Source organism: Macaca mulatta, chromosome 4, assembly GCF_049350105.2.
Source record: "Macaca mulatta isolate MMU2019108-1 chromosome 4, T2T-MMU8v2.0, whole genome shotgun sequence".
NCBI lineage: Eukaryota > Metazoa > Chordata > Mammalia > Primates > Cercopithecidae > Macaca > Macaca mulatta.
The window spans coordinates 3948753-3968055 of NC_133409.1; the positions used below are offsets into that span (position 1 = coordinate 3948753).

Genomic DNA, 19303 nt, shown 5'->3' on the forward strand with positions numbered 1-19303 from the left:
TGGGGAGACCATGTGTGGGTGGGGGGGAGACCATGTGTGGGTAGACGGAGACCATGTGTGGGTAGACGGAGACCATGTGTGGGTGGGGGAGACCATGTGTGGGTGGACGGAGACCATGTGTGGGTGGACGGGGACCATGTGTGGGTGGATGGAGATCATGTGTGGGTGGACGGAGATCATGTGTGGGTGGGGGAGACCATGTGTGGGTGGACGGAGACCATGTGTGGGTGGGGGAGACCATGTGTGGGTGGGGGAGGCCATGTGTGGGTTGGGGGAGACCATGTGTGGGTGGGGGGGGACCATGTGTGGGTGGACGGAGACCACGTGTGGGTGGGGGAGGCCATGTGTGGGTGGACGGAGACCATGTGTGGGTGGGGGGAGGCCATGTATGTGTGGACGGAGACCATGTGTGGGTGGGGGAGACCATGTGTGGGTGGACGGAGACCATGTGTGGGGTGGACGGAGATCATGTGTGGGTGGACGGAGACCATGTGTGGGTGGGGGAGACCATGTGTGGGTGGACGGAGACCATGTGTGGGTGGGGGGAGGCCATGTGTGGGTGGGGGGAGGCCATGTGTGGGTGGACGGAGACCATGTGTGGGGTGGACGGAGATCATGTGTGGGTGGATGGAGACCATGTGTGGGTGGGGGAGACCATGTGTGGGTGGGGGAGACCATGTGTGGGTGAACAGAGACCATGTGTGGGTGGGGGGAGGCCATGTGTGGGTAGGGGGAGACCATGTGTGGGTGGGGGAGACTATGTGTGGGTGGAGGTTGCATGCACATGGGAGCTGTCTACACCTTCCTCTCAATCTTGCTGTGAAGCTAAAACTATTCTAAAAAATAAAATCTATTTTGAAAACACATAGCTTGCCTGGGAAGAGAGGCAGGTGGACAGAACAGAGTGGGCCAGGCCTTGCTGAGCAGGGAGGGTCTCCTGACCGGCCAACCTAGAGAGAGGGATAGGTGCCGGGTCATCTGCTGGGGAGAGTCTGGAGAGCACAGGGGTCAGCTGAGGGTGCGGGTCCCTTACAGGCATCCCACACTGAACCCCAAGCCCTGAGGGCTGCCGTTTAGAACCACACCAAACCAACCACAGAACAAAGAAACCAAAAAAAACCCTAGATCTCATTTCACCTCCAACAGAAGAGGTTGCTCCCTGCCGGAGTCCACCTGGCCAGAACCCACCTTGCTTCCTGAGGAGGAAGCAGGGCTAATCACTTCTGGGGAGCCGCTGGCCCTCAGCTGCTCAGAGGGTCTAATCATAAAGCTCATGTTTATCCTGCTCTGCACATGTTCTCAGTGGACAGTCTCCGAATAGTTCCAGAGGCTTTCTGGCCTCTGATCGCCATGGTCTGCCTATACAAAAATCTGAGAACCTCATTCGAGGTTCCGTGCAAAGACTGAGTTTGCCTTGATTTAAATTCCTAGGATGCTGCTGGGCCTCGGGCAAGTGGGCACCCCGGGTTTGGTCCAGGCAGCCTGAGCCTCCTGTGAAAGTTCAGCGAATGTCTACACTGCAGGCCACTTGTCAGGTCTGTGGCGACATTTCCACAGGGCTGGCATGGCCGAGTGTGAGGTGGGGCCAGTCAGCTCACAGCCATTGGTAGCACTTGCCGACAGGCCGAGCTGTGGATGTTTGATGAACGATGACCGTGACCTTGAGTTCTGAGACCTCTGGATCTCAGGACCTGTTTTCAGTGACCTAACTGATATGGCTGAGCCGTGTCCCCACCCGAGGTTATTAGCTTGAACGGTAATCATCCCTCTGTGTGGTGGGAGGGACCCGGAGGGAGGTCATTGAATTGCGGGGACAGGTTTTTCCTGTGCTGTTCTCGTGAGGGTGAATAAGCCTGACGAGAGCTGATGGTTTTATAAAGGGGAGTTCCCCTGCACACGCCCTCTTGCCTGCCACCATGGAAGACATGCCTTTGCTCCTCCTTGCCTTCCACCATGATTGTGAGGCCTCTCCAGCCATGTGGAACTGTGAGTCCTCTAAACCTTTTTCCTTTATAAAGTACCCATTCCCGGGCATGTCTTTATGAGCACGTGAGAACTGACTGATACACTGACATTGTGTGCATGTCCGGGGTCAAGGCTGCCTCTGTCCTCTCGTCCTTGGCCAGGCCTGCTCACAGGGTGGCTGCCGCAGAGGTCACCCTGGTGGTGACTGGATTGGGACAGTGTCTTAGTCCTTTCAGGATGCTGTAGCAAAATCCCACAGACCAGGAGCTTAAACAACAGACACTCAGTCCTCGCAGTCTGGAGGCTTGAAGCCTGAGATCAAGGCACCGGGCAATTTGGTGTGTGGTGAGGGCCGCTTCCTTGCAGACGGCACCTTCTTGCAGTGTCCTCACAGGACGAAGGGGCGGACCGTCTCTCTTATAAAGGGATCCTCCCATTCCTGAGGCCCCACCCCCATGACTGCATCGCCTCCCAAAGGCCCCACCTCCTAACAGCGTCCCCCTCGGGTAAAGGTTTCCACGTGGTGAATTTGGGGGACACAGACCTTCAGTCCGGAGCAGCCCGGTGTGCATTTGTTCAGTGAGTCTTTATCGAGAACATTTTGCAAAGTCCTGGCGATGCGCAAGGACTGTGGAGGAGCTGCTGTGACACTGAGCAGGACACATAATAGACAAGTAAGGAAGACCATCCTGGTCCCATCAAACCCGGAGCAGACGGGGCACGGCAGCACACGGGTGTATCCTTGGCGAGGACCCTGGCTGGGTGGTTGGCAGTGCTGTGTCCACAGAGATGACATTTGAGCTGACAGATGGGCCAGTGGCAGCCCAGCAGAGGGCCAGGAAGTGCAGCGCTGTGGAGGCCGGACGGAGCCTGGCTCGTTCAAGGACCTCATGGGGAAGCCGCCTGGCTTGTGCTGGACACCTGAACGCAGGGCTGCTGGTCACTGGTCACTCTTGGCCATGTCTTCCTAGCGACACACCTGCTCCGGAATGAGCGGAATGAAGGCAGAGCTGGGCCCGTGGCAGTGAGTCTGTTAGTCTGGGACCTGGGGACGCAGAACAGAGGCCGTTTTTTCTCTGGTTGACTGTGTTTCGCTTCTGCAGAGTAGCCTCCCAGCCCCTCTGTCTGAGGAGCTGCAATTCAGTTCCAGCCCGTGGCCTCTACTGGGCCCATGTGTTACTCAGAGGCCGTGTTCTCAGGGTCGTGGGCCGGCAGCACCAGCACTTGCTAGATGCGCAGATGCTGGGGCCCCGCAAATGCGGTTGCCGGCCTGCATTTCCACCCACCAGCTCCAGAGACACTGCTCTGTAGGGCGAGGACGCACAGTGGAGATCCGACCTGAGCCATCCTGCTGACACCTGACCGAGGCCACCGAGTCCCCAGGAGCCTGACCCTAAGAGGAGGGGCGAGGACCGGAGGAGGACTCTGCTGGGAGCCTGCAGGGACAGAGAAGGCTCTGGGCAGAGACACAGGTAGAAAGGACATTCCAGGCAGAAAAACCAACCAGAGCAGGTTTGGGGTACAGAGAGCAGAGTCCGTGGAAGAGGATTCAGAGAAAGGGCCTCTCCACCTGCAGCTTGCCCCTCTGTCGGGGAGGCCCACACTGCGGGGTCTCCAGCCCTGCGGCTCCTTGGCCTTTTATTATCGGCTGGCACTAACCATTCTAGTGACCAGGAAGTTGTCTGGAACCAGGAGGAAGGTGTGGGCTATCTTTTGTCTTTTTGCACTAAGCTCTGAAAAGTTTACGGTTCATGTTCAAGATCATAACCCCACATAGTTTACAGGCACCTTCTCCCCAGAGCCCAAGGCAGGGAGCGGAGCTGGGAGTCCACTCGGGTGGCCAGTGAGGGCTTCCTGCTGACCCGAGGTCTCCAGCAAATGGCCTGGAATCGGTGGGCAAGCCTCGAATGGAAACCAGGAGACCTGGATTTTGGAGTTGGCTTCATGAGCCCCCATTGGCAGATCAGTAAAATGGACAGAGTAGCCCCCGAGAGGGCGGCTGAGAATCACATGGAAGCACCATGCATGGTGGAGGTGTGCCCTGGGTGGCATCTGTTTCCTACAAACTTCAGCGCAGCACCCACTGCTGAGCATGCATTGTGGCCAAGAACTGCTCTCAGCAGTGGGGAGACGGAAGGGAACAAAACCACAAAACCGCAGCAAGAAAGACCTGGCAGAGCTTTCCTTCCAGGGAGAGACAGACAGCAAACAGGCAAACAGGCATGGGTCAGATTACTCTAAATGCCGTATGCAGCCATGAAAATGCAGGCTTGTGACGGGCCTCCCCAGGAATGCAGCATCAGAGTGGGCAGTGAGAACAGGCAGGAGATGGGAAGAGCCCCTCAGACAGCATGTGCAAAGGCCCAGGGGCAGGGAGGTGAGGGGCTGGGGTGGCTGCAGCCCAGGGACCCCTTGGTGGGAGCAGAGGATGAGGCCAGAGAGTGAACAAGTCCAGCCCACAAGGGACTTGAGGTGATTCTCAGGCCTCTGGCTGCTCAGGAGGGAGCGGGGAGCCGTTTGTTCTCTGCTGTGGTCGGTGTTTAGTATGACCATGGGGCTGAGAGCGTGGGGGGCAGAGGGGCGAGAATGGCAGAGAGACTCTGGAGCCCGTTGCCACCATCCAGGAGGGAGACGAGCCAGCCAGGGGTGGGTCCCAGCGGTGGACGTGGAGGTGGGTACGGGGTCAGACTGGGGCTGGGTGGGTTTCAGGGGTAACACCGCTGGGATTTGCTCACTGTCTGGACGCGGGATGGAGAGTCGAGCTAAGACTTGGAGACTGAGTCCCGCGTCCTGCGGCCTGAGCAGGTGGACGATGGGCTGTGATTGCTGAGTAGCTGCTTTTCCTGCCAGGGAGGAGGGCAGCACATCCCTTCAATAAGTGGATGACGGGCACCACCAGCGCCGGTGGGATTCGTGCCCCTCCGTGGGAGCGTCTGTTCTCACTGCAAGACTCACGTGCTTTCCCTCACCTGCCCCGGCTTCCCACTTATTTTAGGAGCAGAGTTCCATTTTCTAGTGAAACCTGAGCAGCGTTTCTGTCTAAAACAGAGCTGCTGTGCCCATCTGCCTTCGACTTTCCGCTCACCGCTGGGCGGCCCTCAGGAACGTCCCGGGGACCTGAGGACAGACGGGGCCGGGCCCAGTGCTCTAGAACGTCCCGGGGACCTGAGGACAGACGGGGCCGGGCCCAGTGCTCTAGAATGTCCCGGGGACCTGAGGACAGACGGGGCCGGGCCCAGTGCTCTAGAAGGGGTGCACCCTCATAGAGCATTCAGAAGCAGCAGGGAAGCTGCTGATAGTCGTCTGCTGTTGCTCATCTGTGTGCAGTGACGGTAAACAGTGTGAGTGATAAACACAGCTGTCCGGAGGCGGCCACTCCTGCCTCAGTCCTCCTCCACCTGTGTCCCGGAGGTCTGCTCCCCGAGGGAGAGGACAGCTGACCAGAGCCCAGCCGCTGTCTTGAGGCTGGTCCCTGAAAGGAAGAGGAAGCAGCCACAGCCTCCTAAGAGTCCCCTACAGGGCCACGGGCCTTCGAGGAAGAGCTGGTGTCGCTTCCCAAAAACATTCTCTAAAAACAACAGTGAGGCTGACAGTGACCGTGTCCCAGGGGCTGTGACACACCCTGGACACTTCACCCACCGGCAGCAGAAGGATCTCCCTGTACAGCTGAGGGAGCGAAGGCACACAGAAATCCAGGGACCCCCGGGGACCCACTGCCAGAGGCTGATCCGGGTTTGAACCTGTGCCTGGTGTCAGGGCCCACCCTCACCACCCAGTGCGGCCCCCCAGGGAGGCTGCTGCCCCTGCATATGGCCCTGGTGTGGGCCAGCCCTGGGATGAAGTTGTTTTACTTTCCAAATTGTCCCCTTCCCCTAAGCCACAGCTCCCGTTCCCCAGGAGCCAAACTGGCAGGGAGGACTTGGGCTCTCAGCAGGACACGTGTGGTCAGTGTCCCGAGAGCAGGCCCAAGGAGTGGGAGGTGGACAGGCAGGCCCATGGATCACACGGACACAAGGAGTGGGGAGGTGGACAGCAGGCCAGTGGGTCACACAGACACCTGGGTCGGGAGGTGGACAGGCAGGGCTGTGGGTCACCCGGACACAAGGAGTAGGGAAGTGGACAGCAGGCCCGTGGGTCACATGGACACCTGGGTGGGAAGGTGGACAGCAGGCCGGTGGGTCACATGGACACCTGATTAGTATCGCACGTGTTTAGCGAATTAACGTTTGCCTTGACCCAGTGGAAGGCTTGCGCTAGCTGGTGCTGTGTGCAGGGGACAGGAGTGAGAGGGTAGCCTGGGGGTCCTGTCTACACAGCCCTCCCACCTGCCTGGTTGCCTCTGAGCCCGCCTGAGCCTCTGGCCCTCTGGTCCTGATGAGCTCACAGCTCCCGTCTTCCTTCCGGAAGGTTAGAGCGCTTTTAAGTGCTGAGTTAACAGCGGCAGCAGCTGAGGTCCCACAGGCGAGTGTTTATGCCCAGGAAGATCAGATGTCGGGGGAGGCAGCAGGAGAATTCCAAGCATCTGCCCTCTGGGTGGAGGGAAAAGTCCAGAGCTGAGGCAGCAGTAGCAGCTGAGAGGCCTTCGTGCTTGCCTTCCCTCCCAGCCACTCCCCCGCCGGTAGTTTCTTTCCAAGAATAAAAAGCCAGTCACTTGGGGAGCAGGCACTGAACCTGAGTCCCCAGAGGCCCTCCGCCTCCCAGCAGGGACAGGTGACAGCAGGAGGATGATGGCTGCAGGCTTCGGGCTCACATGGTCCCCACCCTGAGACCCCAGCTGGAGCATCCCAGAGGCGTGGGCCCTGACACCCCCCGCCAGCTCCTCTCCGCCCCAGCTTTCTTATCTCTAGGATGGGAATGAAGAGCGCCCTAACCCCCGGCTTGCTGTGGGTTGAGGGGCTGCGGGGGAGACTCGGAACCAGAGGGAGAAGGCCTGTTCGGGGCAGGGTCCCAGGGGCTGAGGGGCCCTGCTGGGAGCACACACAGAACCCCGCCCTCACTGACATCCTGGGTCTGAGCTGCTGGCTCATGCTGCCCCTCCCCAGTCCCAAGGTTCTCAATCTGTGATCTGGGGCCAGGGTTGGAAGCATCATGCGAGGGGTAGAAGTGTGAGGGTCTGGGAGGGTCTCCGTGCCCAGAGAGGCGGCGAGGTCAGCGTCCTTGGGGACCCTGTGAACAGAAGCAGAAGGGGATGGACCTAGGAATAGGTCCTGCTTCAGTCCCTCTTTAAGGGGCGTGTCCTGCTCAGCCCCTCTTTAAGGGACGTGACCCAGGAGCCTGATCTCCCCAGCGAGTAGCCTGAGAGTGGGATGTCCACACATCTCACATGCTCCACACGCCAGCCCGTGCATCTCACATGCCAGCCCGTGCATTGCACATGCCAGCCCACGCAGCTCAGAGCTCTGAGTGGTGGGAAGAGGCCACCGCACCCTCACCTGGACAGCAGCCTGCGATCTCCCCACAGAGCCATCTCAGGATGTGCGGCTGACAGGGCCCTTGAACCTCTTTGTGCACCTGGGTTGACGGACATTGTTATCGGAGTGGGAGGCTCTGCTGACCAACATGTACCCCACTCTGTAGGAGGAATCATTTGCACGGTCTGCAAAATTTCTCACATAAAAAAGGTGAAATAAGGTCGGGCACAGTGGCTCACGCCTGTAATCCCAGGACTTTGGGAGGCGAGGCAGGCAGATCACTTGAGGTCAGGAGATGGAGACCAGTCTGGGCAACATGGAGAAACCCTGTGTCTACCAAAAACTACAAAACATTAGTTGGGTGTGGTGGCTCGCGCCTGTGGTCCCAGCTACTCAGGGGTCTGGGGTGGGAGAATCACTTGAGCCAGGAGGCAGAGGTTACAGTGAGCCAAGCCCACACCACTGCACTCCAGCCTGGACAACAGAGCAAGACACCACATTAAAAAAAAAAAGTGAAATAAGACTGAAATCAGCGGTTGAAAACCAGGCCCGAGGGAGCGTGAGCAGGGAGAGGTGAGTGGCTGGTGAGTGCGGGGCTGAGGTGGCCACAGAATCGGGGACTGCTCTCCGAGGCAGCTGGGTCACTCCTTCAGGCCTCGAGGAGGAGGAGGAGTGTGGCTCACTCTGGGCAAAGAGCAAAGGTCCTGGCTAACAGGTGCCCAAGGGCACAGACCAGGGCAGAATGGAGTCACATGGGCTTCCCCCCACCCCCACAGTTTCCATGGAACTTCGTGCCATCCAGTGTGGAACATCATGCATTCCAGTGTGGGGAGAAAGGGAGAAGCCCAGCTTGTTCCACAAGGACAGCAGTGTGGGGATGCTGAGGGGGTGACAGAGGAGGGTCCAAGGGATGCATGATCAGGCAGAGCCAGTGTCTCATGTCCACACTGGGAACATGGCAGCATCCATGCTGGGGGTGTGGATGTCCACAATGAAGATGTGGGTGTCCATGCTGGAACGTAGGCAGTGACCGTGCTGGAGACATGGGTGTCCACGCTGGGGACGTGGCTGGTGTCCCTGCTGGGGATGGGGTGGCTCCAAGGCCAGAAGGCAGGCAGCATCCCACGGAGCCCTCATGACAGGGAGGTGCGGGGCCTTTCTGTTTAATGTGTGTGAATTGTATGTTCTACTCTTCGTACTTTTTAGCCAAACTTTGAATTTTGAAGTGATTCACCATTAGCACCCAGCACAACATTCCAGAAGGTCTGCCCTAATCCTACGGCTCTGCGGCGTGCCGGGGGACCACACGGGCTTTGGATGCTGTGGCTGGGCGATAGGGAGCCATGGAAGGCTTTGGATTCTGTGGCTGGGTGGTAGGGGGCCATGGACGGCTTTGGATGCTGCGGTTGGGCGATAGGGGGCCATGGACGGCTTTGGATGCTGCGGTTGGGCGATAGGGAGCCATGGAAGGCTTTGGATGCTGTGGCTGGGCGATAGGGAGCCATGGAAGGCTTTGGATACTGTGGCTGGGCGATAGGGAGCCATGGAAGGCTTTGGATACTGTGGCTGGGCGATAGGGAGCCATGGAAGGCTTTGGATACTGTGGCTGGGCGATAGGGAGCCATGGAAGGCTTTGGATACTGTGGCTAGGTGACAGGGAGCCATGGACGGCTTTGGATGCTTCGGCTGGGCAATAGGGAGCCATGGAAGACTTTGGATGCTGCGGCTGGGCGATAGGGGGCCATGGACGGCTTTGGATGCTGCGGCTGGGCGATAGGGAGCCATGGAAGGCTTTGGATACTGTGGCTGGGCAATAGGGAGCCATGGAAGACTTTGGATGCTGTGGCTGGGCGATAGGGGGCCATGGACGGCTTTGGATGCTGTGACTGGGCGATAGGGAGCCATGGAAGGCTTTGGATACTGTGGCTGGGCAATAGGGAGCCATGGAAGACTTTGGATGCTGTGGCTGGGCGATAGGGGGCCATGGACGGCTTTGGATGCTGTGACTGGGCGATAGGGGGCCATGGACGGCTTTGGATGCTGTGACTGGGCGATAGGGGGCCATGGAAGGCTTTGGAGCAGGGACACCTGGGAGGTAGTTGCGGATCCCCCTGCAGTTCTCATGGTGGCCATGCTGGTGGCCACGCCCTTCCGTCTGGGCCTCCTTGGTCCCTTTGTTCTCATGGAGGTTGTGGCTTCACTGAAAGAGACTGACCTCCTCTGCACACCCCTTGGAGCCCAGTGGCCCGTCCTGGGGAGCCATGGCCAGGTGTGTGGCTGTGGATGGCCATTCATAGAAATGGCAAGAGGGGCACATTCCCAGGGACTGAAACCCCCAGAGGCCCCCCCACGGCTGTCCCAAGCCTTTGAGAGGGCTCCTCCGATGTCCCCGCCACAAAGTCTCCCTCCCTCCAGGCGGCCTCACCGTGGCCATGTGGAGGGAGGCCGGAGCGTTGGCCATCCTGAGCCAGGCTGCTGTCGCTTTCTAGAAGGTGAGGGCCTGTGCAGCCCCCTTGGCCTGGTGGAGTCAGTTCCTGCAGCTTCCACACTGTGCGTCAGGTGAGAAAGGCCCGGCTCCCTACAGGCCCTCAGGCTGGGGCCTTTCTAGTTCTCTAGGATCCAGGTCACCCCTGCATCCTGGTCTACCGTTAATGACTGCCTGGCTCAGGGACTCTACTCACAGCCACCCAACTGCCCCAAATATTCCTTGTAACCGGAAGCTAGGGACTGTGGAGCTCAGTGTTGGTGGAGGGACCTGCCAGTCCTTTGTGGGAATGTGCCCGCTTGGCACAGACCAGGAGCACAGGAGGGAGTGACACCCGTGTCCACGGGGCCTGGAGCGGGTCCCACCCTCCCCCAACAGCCCGCTCTGCTGCTGCAGCCCCTCAACCTTTTCTGCTGCTAGCTCTGGCCGTTTAGTTGCCACCCCCATGTGGGGCAGGCCCTGCTCTATCCCTGTGACAGGGAGGAATGAGGTGGGAGGTAAGATCTCTCGGCCGTGGGACATCTGCTACGTCCTGATCTCAGAGTCGGTCTTGGTCTTGGGAGGTTAACACAGAAGGGACGAGAGGGCTTTTTCCCTACGAAATTCCGCACTGTTGTCATTCCAAAGGGCAAGTGAGTTGGAGCCAGCGGGGCTGCGGGCGCTCTCACGAAGGGAGCCGGGTCCTGCACGCCTGCCTTTGTTTGGGAGCAGCACAGGGGAGGGCCCATAGGAAGAGACAGTCTTGGGAACAAGCTCAATGGACCTCCCCCACGGGACCACACCTCTGAGGTTTTCTTCTCGGTCCAGGGGCACCCCAAACGCCTGCAGTCCAGCCCCCTTCTTTGTGGGATTTGTTCTACTCTAAGAGATGGCAAGGGCAGCGTGTCAGAGGCATTCTGTAATTGCTGGCTTTCTATGGCTTTTTAAATTCAGCAGTTAATGTGTTTAACTCGAGACACACACATACACTGTACATCATAACCCAATACGCACAGCGCTGAGAAATAACTTACCTTTCCCACCTGCAGTGGCCCCGGTGGCTCCTAATCCATTTTCCTTTCTAACCAAAGCATGGGTTTCATGCCCTCGTGATGCCTCACGCTTCCATCTAATCCCTAGAAGCTGATGAGCTCCCAGGGCGAACTATTTCCAATGGGAAGAGGCAGACCCCGGGGTGAACTATTTCCAATGGGAAGAGGCAGACCCCTGAAAACAGGGTTCTCCTTCACCCCACCTGCCGTCTCTAGTCTTCTCCCAAGAAGACACCCCACAACTTGCACCTGGGGGGCCGTGGGGGTTACTAGAAGCTGCAGGCCATTCTTCCTCGGTTAGAACCCGCAGAACTCGGGGTACCCTCTGTCCCCAGGCCCACAGTGAGGCTTCAGAAGAGGGACCAGGTGTGGGAGACCATCATTTAGGAAGTCTTAAATGAGATGAGACTTCGTAACAAGTAAATCGACTTACGTTAAAGGCTGGAAAGGGAGAGATCGCCTCCCCATCTCACCAAAAAGAGAAGGAAAGAAGCCATCAATAAGCCATCTTCTGCCCTCCCGCTCTGCTGTCTTCCCTGGCCAGGGACAGGATGAACGTTGCACCTTCCAGACCCCAGAGCGGTGTGTGTTTGCCAAGGAGGCTGTCCACACCTGAAGGCTGGGGCCCCAGCCCTGCCGGCCCCATTCCCTGGGACAGGCCACCCTGTCTCCCGAGGGGCAGAGGGACCTTTTGAGTCTGCTCTGTGCCCGGCCACCTGATGGGGAGTGCACAGCTGCCCTTCACACCCTCCTCCCATGGAGTGTCCTAACAGGCAGGCTTCTTGGTCATCTTTCCCGTTGGACTTAATTCGTTGACTTAACCTCTCATTCAAGTTGATGAAGATCATTCTGATTTCATGGCACTTGGTTCACAGCAGCTCCTTTCTCTGAATCACTTTTTGAAGTTTGGTCAGGGCCGTTCCCACCGGCACTGCTGCCTCCCCTGCAGGAATGCATTACCCTCCACGCTGCTCAGATACACAAGACAGGTCATGGCCTTTCCAGAGCCCATCCCGTCTGAGACAGCAGAGACACCCTGCAGTGCGTCACTGACCTTTCTCAACAGCCAAAGGTCAGTTCAGAAGACCAAGAAGCTGGCACCACTGAGACAGGTGATGGGCTTGGGTCCTGCACCCTCCCACCGTTTACTGCGCTGAGGGTGTTCATGGAGCTTATGAGGTCTGAGCAGGTAGTGAATAAATACGGCCCCACGGTGTCTGCAGGGCTGTCTCCAGCTGCCCTTTTCCTTCCTTTCTGGCAAGCACCTCCTGCGCTCCACACGTAAACTCGCCACGGGTGAGGGGCTGCCCAGAGCATCTGCCCTGGGCCACGCTTGGATTCCTCGGTTCCTGTGGCTGCCTGCGACACTCGCCAACCACCCTACCTGGACCCTGCAGTGCCTGGGGAAGAACTGGAGTGGGGAGCACCCTGCCCACCTCGCCCCAGGCCCTGCAGCCCGCTGTGCACCCCAACCCAGGCCCTGCACCATCCACTTGGGCAGTGCAGCAAAAGTCAGGTGGTGCATCTCCCAAATACCAGCCTCAGTCATCCCAGAAGATGGGCTTGCATGGTTCACTCATAAGAATGAGCTCTCTCTTCTGAGATGACTTCTGAAGAGGGGGTCAGTAGATTCAGGGAGGAGCTTTGCGGCGGGTCTCAGGAATCTCGGAGCCTGGGGCTCTGAACAAGTCACTTAGCTGCTGTGTGCCTCAGTTTCCCTACTTACCAAGGAGCAAAATGTGCTGCATCTGGCCAACATTCTTTTCCAGGAAAATGTGCGAGGAGAGCAAGAGTGTTACTGAGCCTGGTGAGAAGCCCTTAAGGTGCTGACAGGCAGCAGGGACCTCCCGGGGACCCAGCGGGCAGCCCTGGGCTCCTTCCAGCAGACACTGGGTTTCTTTTTGGATTTCAAGCAGGCAGGGTCGGGTGGCCGAAGGGAGAGAGCAGAGTATAGGCTAGATGGTGGGGGTGGAGGCTGAGCATGGAGCGAGACCCCGGCTGGCCACTCACTGAGCAGCTTGGCCTCTGAGCCCAGCCAGACTCCTCATCCACAGACTGGGTGTTGTGGCCATCACAGCCGAGTCGGTAAAGGGCCTCGCCTCATTCTGTGACGTGCAGAAAAGGATTAGTCGGTGTGGCTGATTGTGCAGAGGAGGATGTGGAGGAGGAGTGGGCAGCCCTAGCATTCCCGGACATTAAGGCTGCATGTGAACATATATGCACAGGCATGTACCCACTCACATCTACACAGGCACACCCTCACACAGCACCCACGTGTCTCACACTCACGCCCACATGGTGGAATGAGTTGAGCTATGGCGCACAGGTGCACTTCCTGCCGTATCTTGAAGGCTTTTTGTGTGACCGTTTTATAACTTGTGGTGTTTTTAAATAGCTTTATTGAGGCATAGTTTGCATGCTGTAAAATATATTCCTCTTAAGCGAACCATTTAATAAACTTTAGAGCATTTAGGAACTGTGCAGCCATCACTGCCATCCGACTGCCCCCAGAGGAAACCTCGCCCCTCTGCAGTCCCTGCTGCCAGCTCCCTGGCCCCGAAGAGGCTGCCTTTGCTGGACGTCTCAGAATGGAGCCAGGACTTTTGCGTCCAGCGTCTCCCTCGCAGCGGGATTTTTTAGACCCATCCCTGTGTCAGTTCTGCCTTCCTTTTCCCCACGGAACAGCATTCCCACATTGTTTTCTAAACCCTGTGCTTTGTGGACTTAGGTCTCCAAAGCTTGAGTTCCAGAATGTTCTCAGCAGGCCCATCTCATCATAGAGGATGGAAACCAGCTGTAGAGAAGAAGGGAGAGTTGGGCCGAGGAGGACTCCAGGGCTCAGCCCTGAAGAGATGCAGGTGGTGGCCGGTCTTCCTCGTCTGTCCACTGCCTGGCCCTGACATCACGAACGTGGCAAGCCAGCCTCTTCCGTCGCACACACGCCAGTCGAGAAGACACGACATTCAGAGGTGGGGTCTGTGTTGGGGCCTGGTCACGCCTCTTGTTTCTCCGGGTGCAAAGTTGTCTTCCTGATGAGCTGGGTACAGAGGTTCCCACGGTGTCCCCTCAGTGCCCTGGCGGGAGGTGCTCACGGCGACCACCCTTGCCTTGGATCTTCAGCACGTTTTCAGGAAAAAGCCGCATTCTCCCGGGAATACGACGGGGCTTCCCAAGCCCAGATCTCCCTGGCATTCGGATGGACGGCGGCCTTCACTGGAGCACTGAGCCTCAGCTGTGTGGCCCTGAGACTCCGGGAGGGAAGGAAGGAGCTGAGGCCTGGGACGTCCTGCCTTGACAAGAATCTGTTTATTGTGTTTATCAATACGAATGTGGAGGTTTCTTTTTCTTTTGCTTTTTCATTGCTTTTCTCTTTCTTCTCACTAGTGATGTTTGGAGCCCATTGGCCCCAGGTCACCTATAACATGCCAGCGCCCACACTCACCAGCACCTGCACACATGTGGGGCACCATCGCTTTGATCATGAGTGCGCCCAGCACAACTCCCCACCCCACCATGTCCCCGGCTCTCCCCACCGAGGGATCCTGGTGCCTGTTGTCCCCTCTGTGCTGTGTGTGGCGGTGGTGATCTGCTGCCCTCTGTCACTGTCCTGCGCCCAAGCATCCCTGAGAGGTGCAGCTGCTGCCACCCTTCCTGATACGCCGGCACTGTGACTCCGAGCAGAGGCTGAGGGCGCCTGGCACGGGGACGAGCTGCCCAGGCACCAGAGCCAGTGCCAGGGCCGTGAGAATCCAGCCTCTGCTCTCTGGGGCTGTTTTTTTGCCATTTAAAAAAAATTTCTATGCTCTCAGCTAAAGGGGTCCCCACATCTTCCATAGTCAACAGCTCTACAATTGCTGTGGAGAGAAAAGAGACCACCACTGCTGTCTCGGGTGTGAGTATGTGGCCTTGAGGGTCTGAGAAAGGCTCGGATCTGAGTGGAGGGAGGGAGGGAGGGAGCCAGCGTCATTCCAGGGGCTGGGGAAGGTGAGACCTGAGCCTCTTAAATCTTCTAAACCCACTGGGCCAGGCCTTAAGGCGACTGGAGTTCGAATTTCCTGAGATGAACAACTGCCCCTCTGGGAGTCCAGACCCCTTACTAGAGGAAGGTCCCAGAGCATCCCAGACTCCATGACAGGAAACCAAAGGAGCGCATGGCTGAGGACAGAATTCCACAGCCCAGGCCCGTGGGAACTGCATCTCCTGAACCGCAGCGCCCAAAGGTCTGGGTGCTCCCAGGGCCAGGGGGGCTCCTGGGGTCCCTTCCCCTCCCTAACGCTGTGCCAAAGAGGTCAAAGGCATTGCTCATCTCTGCTGAGAGCAGCCGGGGCTCCAGGCCCTGCGGGAGATGTCCCCACCCTTCATGCTGATGCCCCCGTCTGCTGTCCACCCGAGCCAGGACCCCCTTCCAGCCGCTGCAGGCAGGAAGGGATTTGCTGGCCCTAGGCAAGGAACGAAGTGTCCTCAGTTTCCAGTCCCTAAAGGGAGCTAGGATCCCTCCTGGCAGAACCTGTCCAGGAATGGCCGCTGTGTTGCTTCCTAAGCTCAGTAGCAGATGCCACAGGAGGTGTGTGGGGCAGGGTGCCCGCCCAGGCTGCCTTCCTCCCGCCCTCCTCCTCCTCCCCTGCTGCTGCTCCATCATCCCCAGCAGCCCTGGCTCTGGCATCTGTGCCCGTGGGGTTTGCCTGACCCCCTCCACATTATAGAAGAAGGAGCAGGCACTCCGAGGAGCTAGGGGTTGTCAGGTGTGGGAGTTGGGTCCTGTCTCCCCCAGCCTCGGTCTCGCGCGGTCCACACCGCGAGGCTGGGTGCTGAGCTGCCCTGCATGGGAGCGCTGCGTGGCCGGTGCCCTGAGGTTGTTTATTTGCATTCCAGGCGCCCTCCACACACCCAGCTATTTGCAGCTCTGACCCTTGCCCTGGCTTGGCCACGCTGCATTCCCAGCCCAGGCTTCCCTCTCAGTTCCCTTCCCAGTGAGAAGCTCGGCAAGGGCGGGTCCCGGAACGCACAGCTGTGATCTGGGAGGTGCTGAGCACCCACCCGTGACCCATGGCCGGGGAGGGCCCAGTAACGTCAGCATGGCGGTGCCCCCGAGAGGGAGGGGCGTAGACCCCACCCAGACAGACCCTGACACGTTCCTTCCTTCAGGGGCGCGATGGATGAAGCCCAGTCCTGAGAGGCCTGCAGGCAACCGGCAGGAGCCCACCCTGGGGATGGACGTGATGGCCTCGGAACACAGGGACGTCCTCGTGCTGCTGCCCAGCCAGGAGCAGCTGCGGCTGACCGTGGGGGTGAGCAGGGCTCTGGGTGGCTGTGGGGGTGAACAGAGCCATGGGGGTGAGCAGGGCCCTGGGTGTCTGTCGGGGTGAACAGAGCCATGGGGGGGGGGTGAGCAGGGCCGTGGGTGGCCATGGGGGTGAGCAGGGCCGTGGGAGTGAGCAGGGTTGTGGGGGTGAGCAGAGCCATGGGGGTGAGCAGGGGTATGGGGTGAGCAGGGGTATGGGGTGAGTAGGGGTATGGGGTGAGCAGAGCCTTAGGACACAGCCTGTGTACTGAGAAATCCCTGGACCGCCTCACTCTGCTCACGCCAGGTGCCTGTGAGGTGTCGGACGGTCGGCCCTTTCACTGGGCCTGTGAAGGAAACATCACTGATAGACGTTGCTGTGAGAAATAAGTTTACGGTTCAGCACATCCTTCCTGGGAGCGCTGAGGGAAGAGCACCAGGAAGCCGGTTTCCAAGGGGTAGCTCCTGTCTTGTGTTCAGACGTCACTGTCTCTCTGCTTCTCTGTTTCCTTTTCCCCCATTTTGTCTACCTGTTTCAGTTGAGTTTGTGGGAACAGGAGTTAAGAGAGTACTTTCATTTTAATGATTAATGTGGATAATGAAAATGTGTAATTAAAATGAGAGTGGTTTGTTAAAGAACAATGACTTTCTGCGTAGCTAATTTATCAATGATACCTGGAATGAAGTATGACTTGCTAGTAATATCTTGGTTCAAGTGCCCTGGGAATCTCTTGTCTGCCTGGAGATAGAGTTCTGTGTTTAAGTAAACGTCCATATGTATGTTTGTGGCAAAATCTCCCCCAAGACTCTGTGTCCCCACCCGGCAATGGGAAGCTGGAGTTGAGGTAATGGGGGGTGTCCCGTAGTTTCCTGGGGTCCCCAGCGGTGCCTCAGGCTTGGGGGAGGGGTCATAAGAGGACCTGTTCCAGGGAAGATGCTGTGGCTTTGGCCCCCTGCCCCATAAGAGCTGGAACTTTTATGTTTCTTGCACTGAACTTCACAGTAAGATTTTAACTGAGGGATCATGCAGCCAGAACACAGTGGACCCCCTGGGTGAGTCATGCTCGTCTGTTTTTGACTGAGCCCCCTGAAGTGCCTCTGCAACTCCTGTGGCCCCTGCTGGGCCCAGCAAGTTGGCAACCACAGAGCCCACTTCCTATCAGGGTGTGTGCACCTATGTGTCTGCAGTTGGACAGGAACCCTCTGTTGGGGTGTGTGTGCATCTGTGTCTGCAGTAAGAGAGGAACCCTCTGTTGGGGTGTGCATGCATCCATGTCTACAGCTGGACAGGAACCCTCTATCAGGGTGTGTACTCGTGTGTATCTGTAGTTAGACAGGGAACCCTCTATTGGAGTGTGTGCACACCTGTGTCTGCAGTTAGACAGGAACCCTGTATTCAACCAAATATGTGTCAAGCCCAGTTATTAGAAAGGGATGGGCTGGGAAGACCATCACTGAAGATCTGTGTTACTGCCACTGTGGGACCTGCCCTTCACCACGTTAAGCAGACAATAATCGTATTAGTCTGTTCTCATGCTGCTAATAAAGACATACCCAAGACTTGGTAATTTATAAAGGAAAGAGGTTTAATTGACTCGCACTTCCACATGGCTGGGGAGGCCTCAGGAAACTTACAGTCATGGCAGAAGGCACCTCTTCACAGGGTGGCAGGAGAGAGAATGAGTGCCCAGCAAAGGGGAAATCACCTTATAAAACCATCAGATCTCATGAGAACTCACTCGCTATCAGAACTGGATGGGGGAAACCGCCCCCATGGTTCAATAACCTCCCACCAGGTCACTCCCACAGCACGAGGAGATTATGGGAACTACAATTCAAGATGAGATTTGGGTGGGGACACAGCCAAACCATATCAATAAGGAAGCCGGTCTTACAGTAACTCAGGATTAACTCAGGATGAGTAAGCTGGATACCGAATTTGACTTGAGACGGTACAAATGAAGAACCGCAAAATGGCCTCCTGCAGATCCAGCTGCCCCAGCTGTGCCCTGCTGTGAGATTTCCTCCTGGAGCCCCAAGTGAGGGTCCTCGGGAGAGTCTGAGAGCAAAGCACACAGCTACTGGCTGGCACCATCGGTCACAGGTTTGGCGTGCTGCAATTCCGCTGGAGAACGCCGCTTCTCCTGCCCGGTGGCCACAGATGGGCCCCAGAGCTGCAACAGACAGGAGTCAGGGAGAGCTCTGCAGGGGACGCCCGCCAGTCCCAGCCATGCAGGGGCCGAACAGGTGTGAAGTGGCCTCATGTGCGGGACACCGGAAATGTGGACACAGGATGCCGGAAATGTGGACACGGGACACCGGAAATGTGGACACGGGACGCCGGAAATGTGGACACGGGACACCGGGAACAGGGACACGCACCAGACACTGGGTGTTTAGAGGCTACTGTCAGAGGCTCAGCTGTAGGAACACTGTTGGGATCACTCGCATCAACTGGGCGATGGATGATGAGAGACACCTACGCTCACGCTCATGGCAGACCAAGCATTCATTTGTGCTGTGCGAGGACAGAGCCCAGAGGGCAGCCCTGGAGGTGACGCTGCATCATGTGTCCCTGACTGAGCTCGGGAAATCCTCACACCAGGGACAGACAGTGATGGAGGGGGCAGCCCTGATCCACTGTCCAGAGTACCCCACCCCCTCCACCCTCACTCCCCTGCACTCACAGGTGCTCTGATGGGCATGTGGCTGGTGTTTAGCCTTCAGCTTTGGGAGAGAGTGAGGGACCCAGACCTGTTAGCTGCAGGGAGTGCCTGACTGGGTGGTCCCCCTGGTGCCCTGCTGGGCCTCGTTTGCTCAGGTGGCCTCCCTGGGGATGGGTGCCAGCCCCTCCCTGAACCCCTCCCCACCTCTTTTGCAGGTGAAGGCCACTGGCCGGGAGCTTTTCCAGCAAGTGTGCAACGCGGTGAGCATCAGAGACACCCAGTTCTTTGGCCTCTGTGTGATCAGAAGTAAGCATCGCTCAGGCCTCACTTGCAGAAATGCCCAGGGGCCGCGTCTGCCGGAGGTCAAGGGGGCGGGCGCACCACACACATCCATAATGTACACAAATATTTACAGATCACTCTCACATGTACACATGCACACACCACACACATGCACACAGTTA

General features: G+C 57.9%; 1 protein-coding gene across 15 annotated transcripts in view; it reads left to right on the top strand.

Annotated features, from left to right (window-relative positions):
- Positions 1–14971: 14971 nt before the first annotated feature.
- The window catches only part of FRMD1 (FERM domain containing 1), a 32196-nt gene continuing 27864 nt past the window's right edge, over positions 14972–19303 (top strand). For 6 of the 15 annotated variants that reach the window (XM_078001118.1, XM_015137715.3, XM_028846963.2 and 3 more), the window contains exons 1-2: positions 15968–16180; positions 19055–19145. In XM_078001118.1, the coding sequence (XP_077857244.1) occupies positions 15968–16180; positions 19055–19145 (304 nt within the window). The other 9 variants (XM_078001120.1, XM_078001121.1, XM_078001110.1 and 6 more) reach the window with 8 other exon arrangements.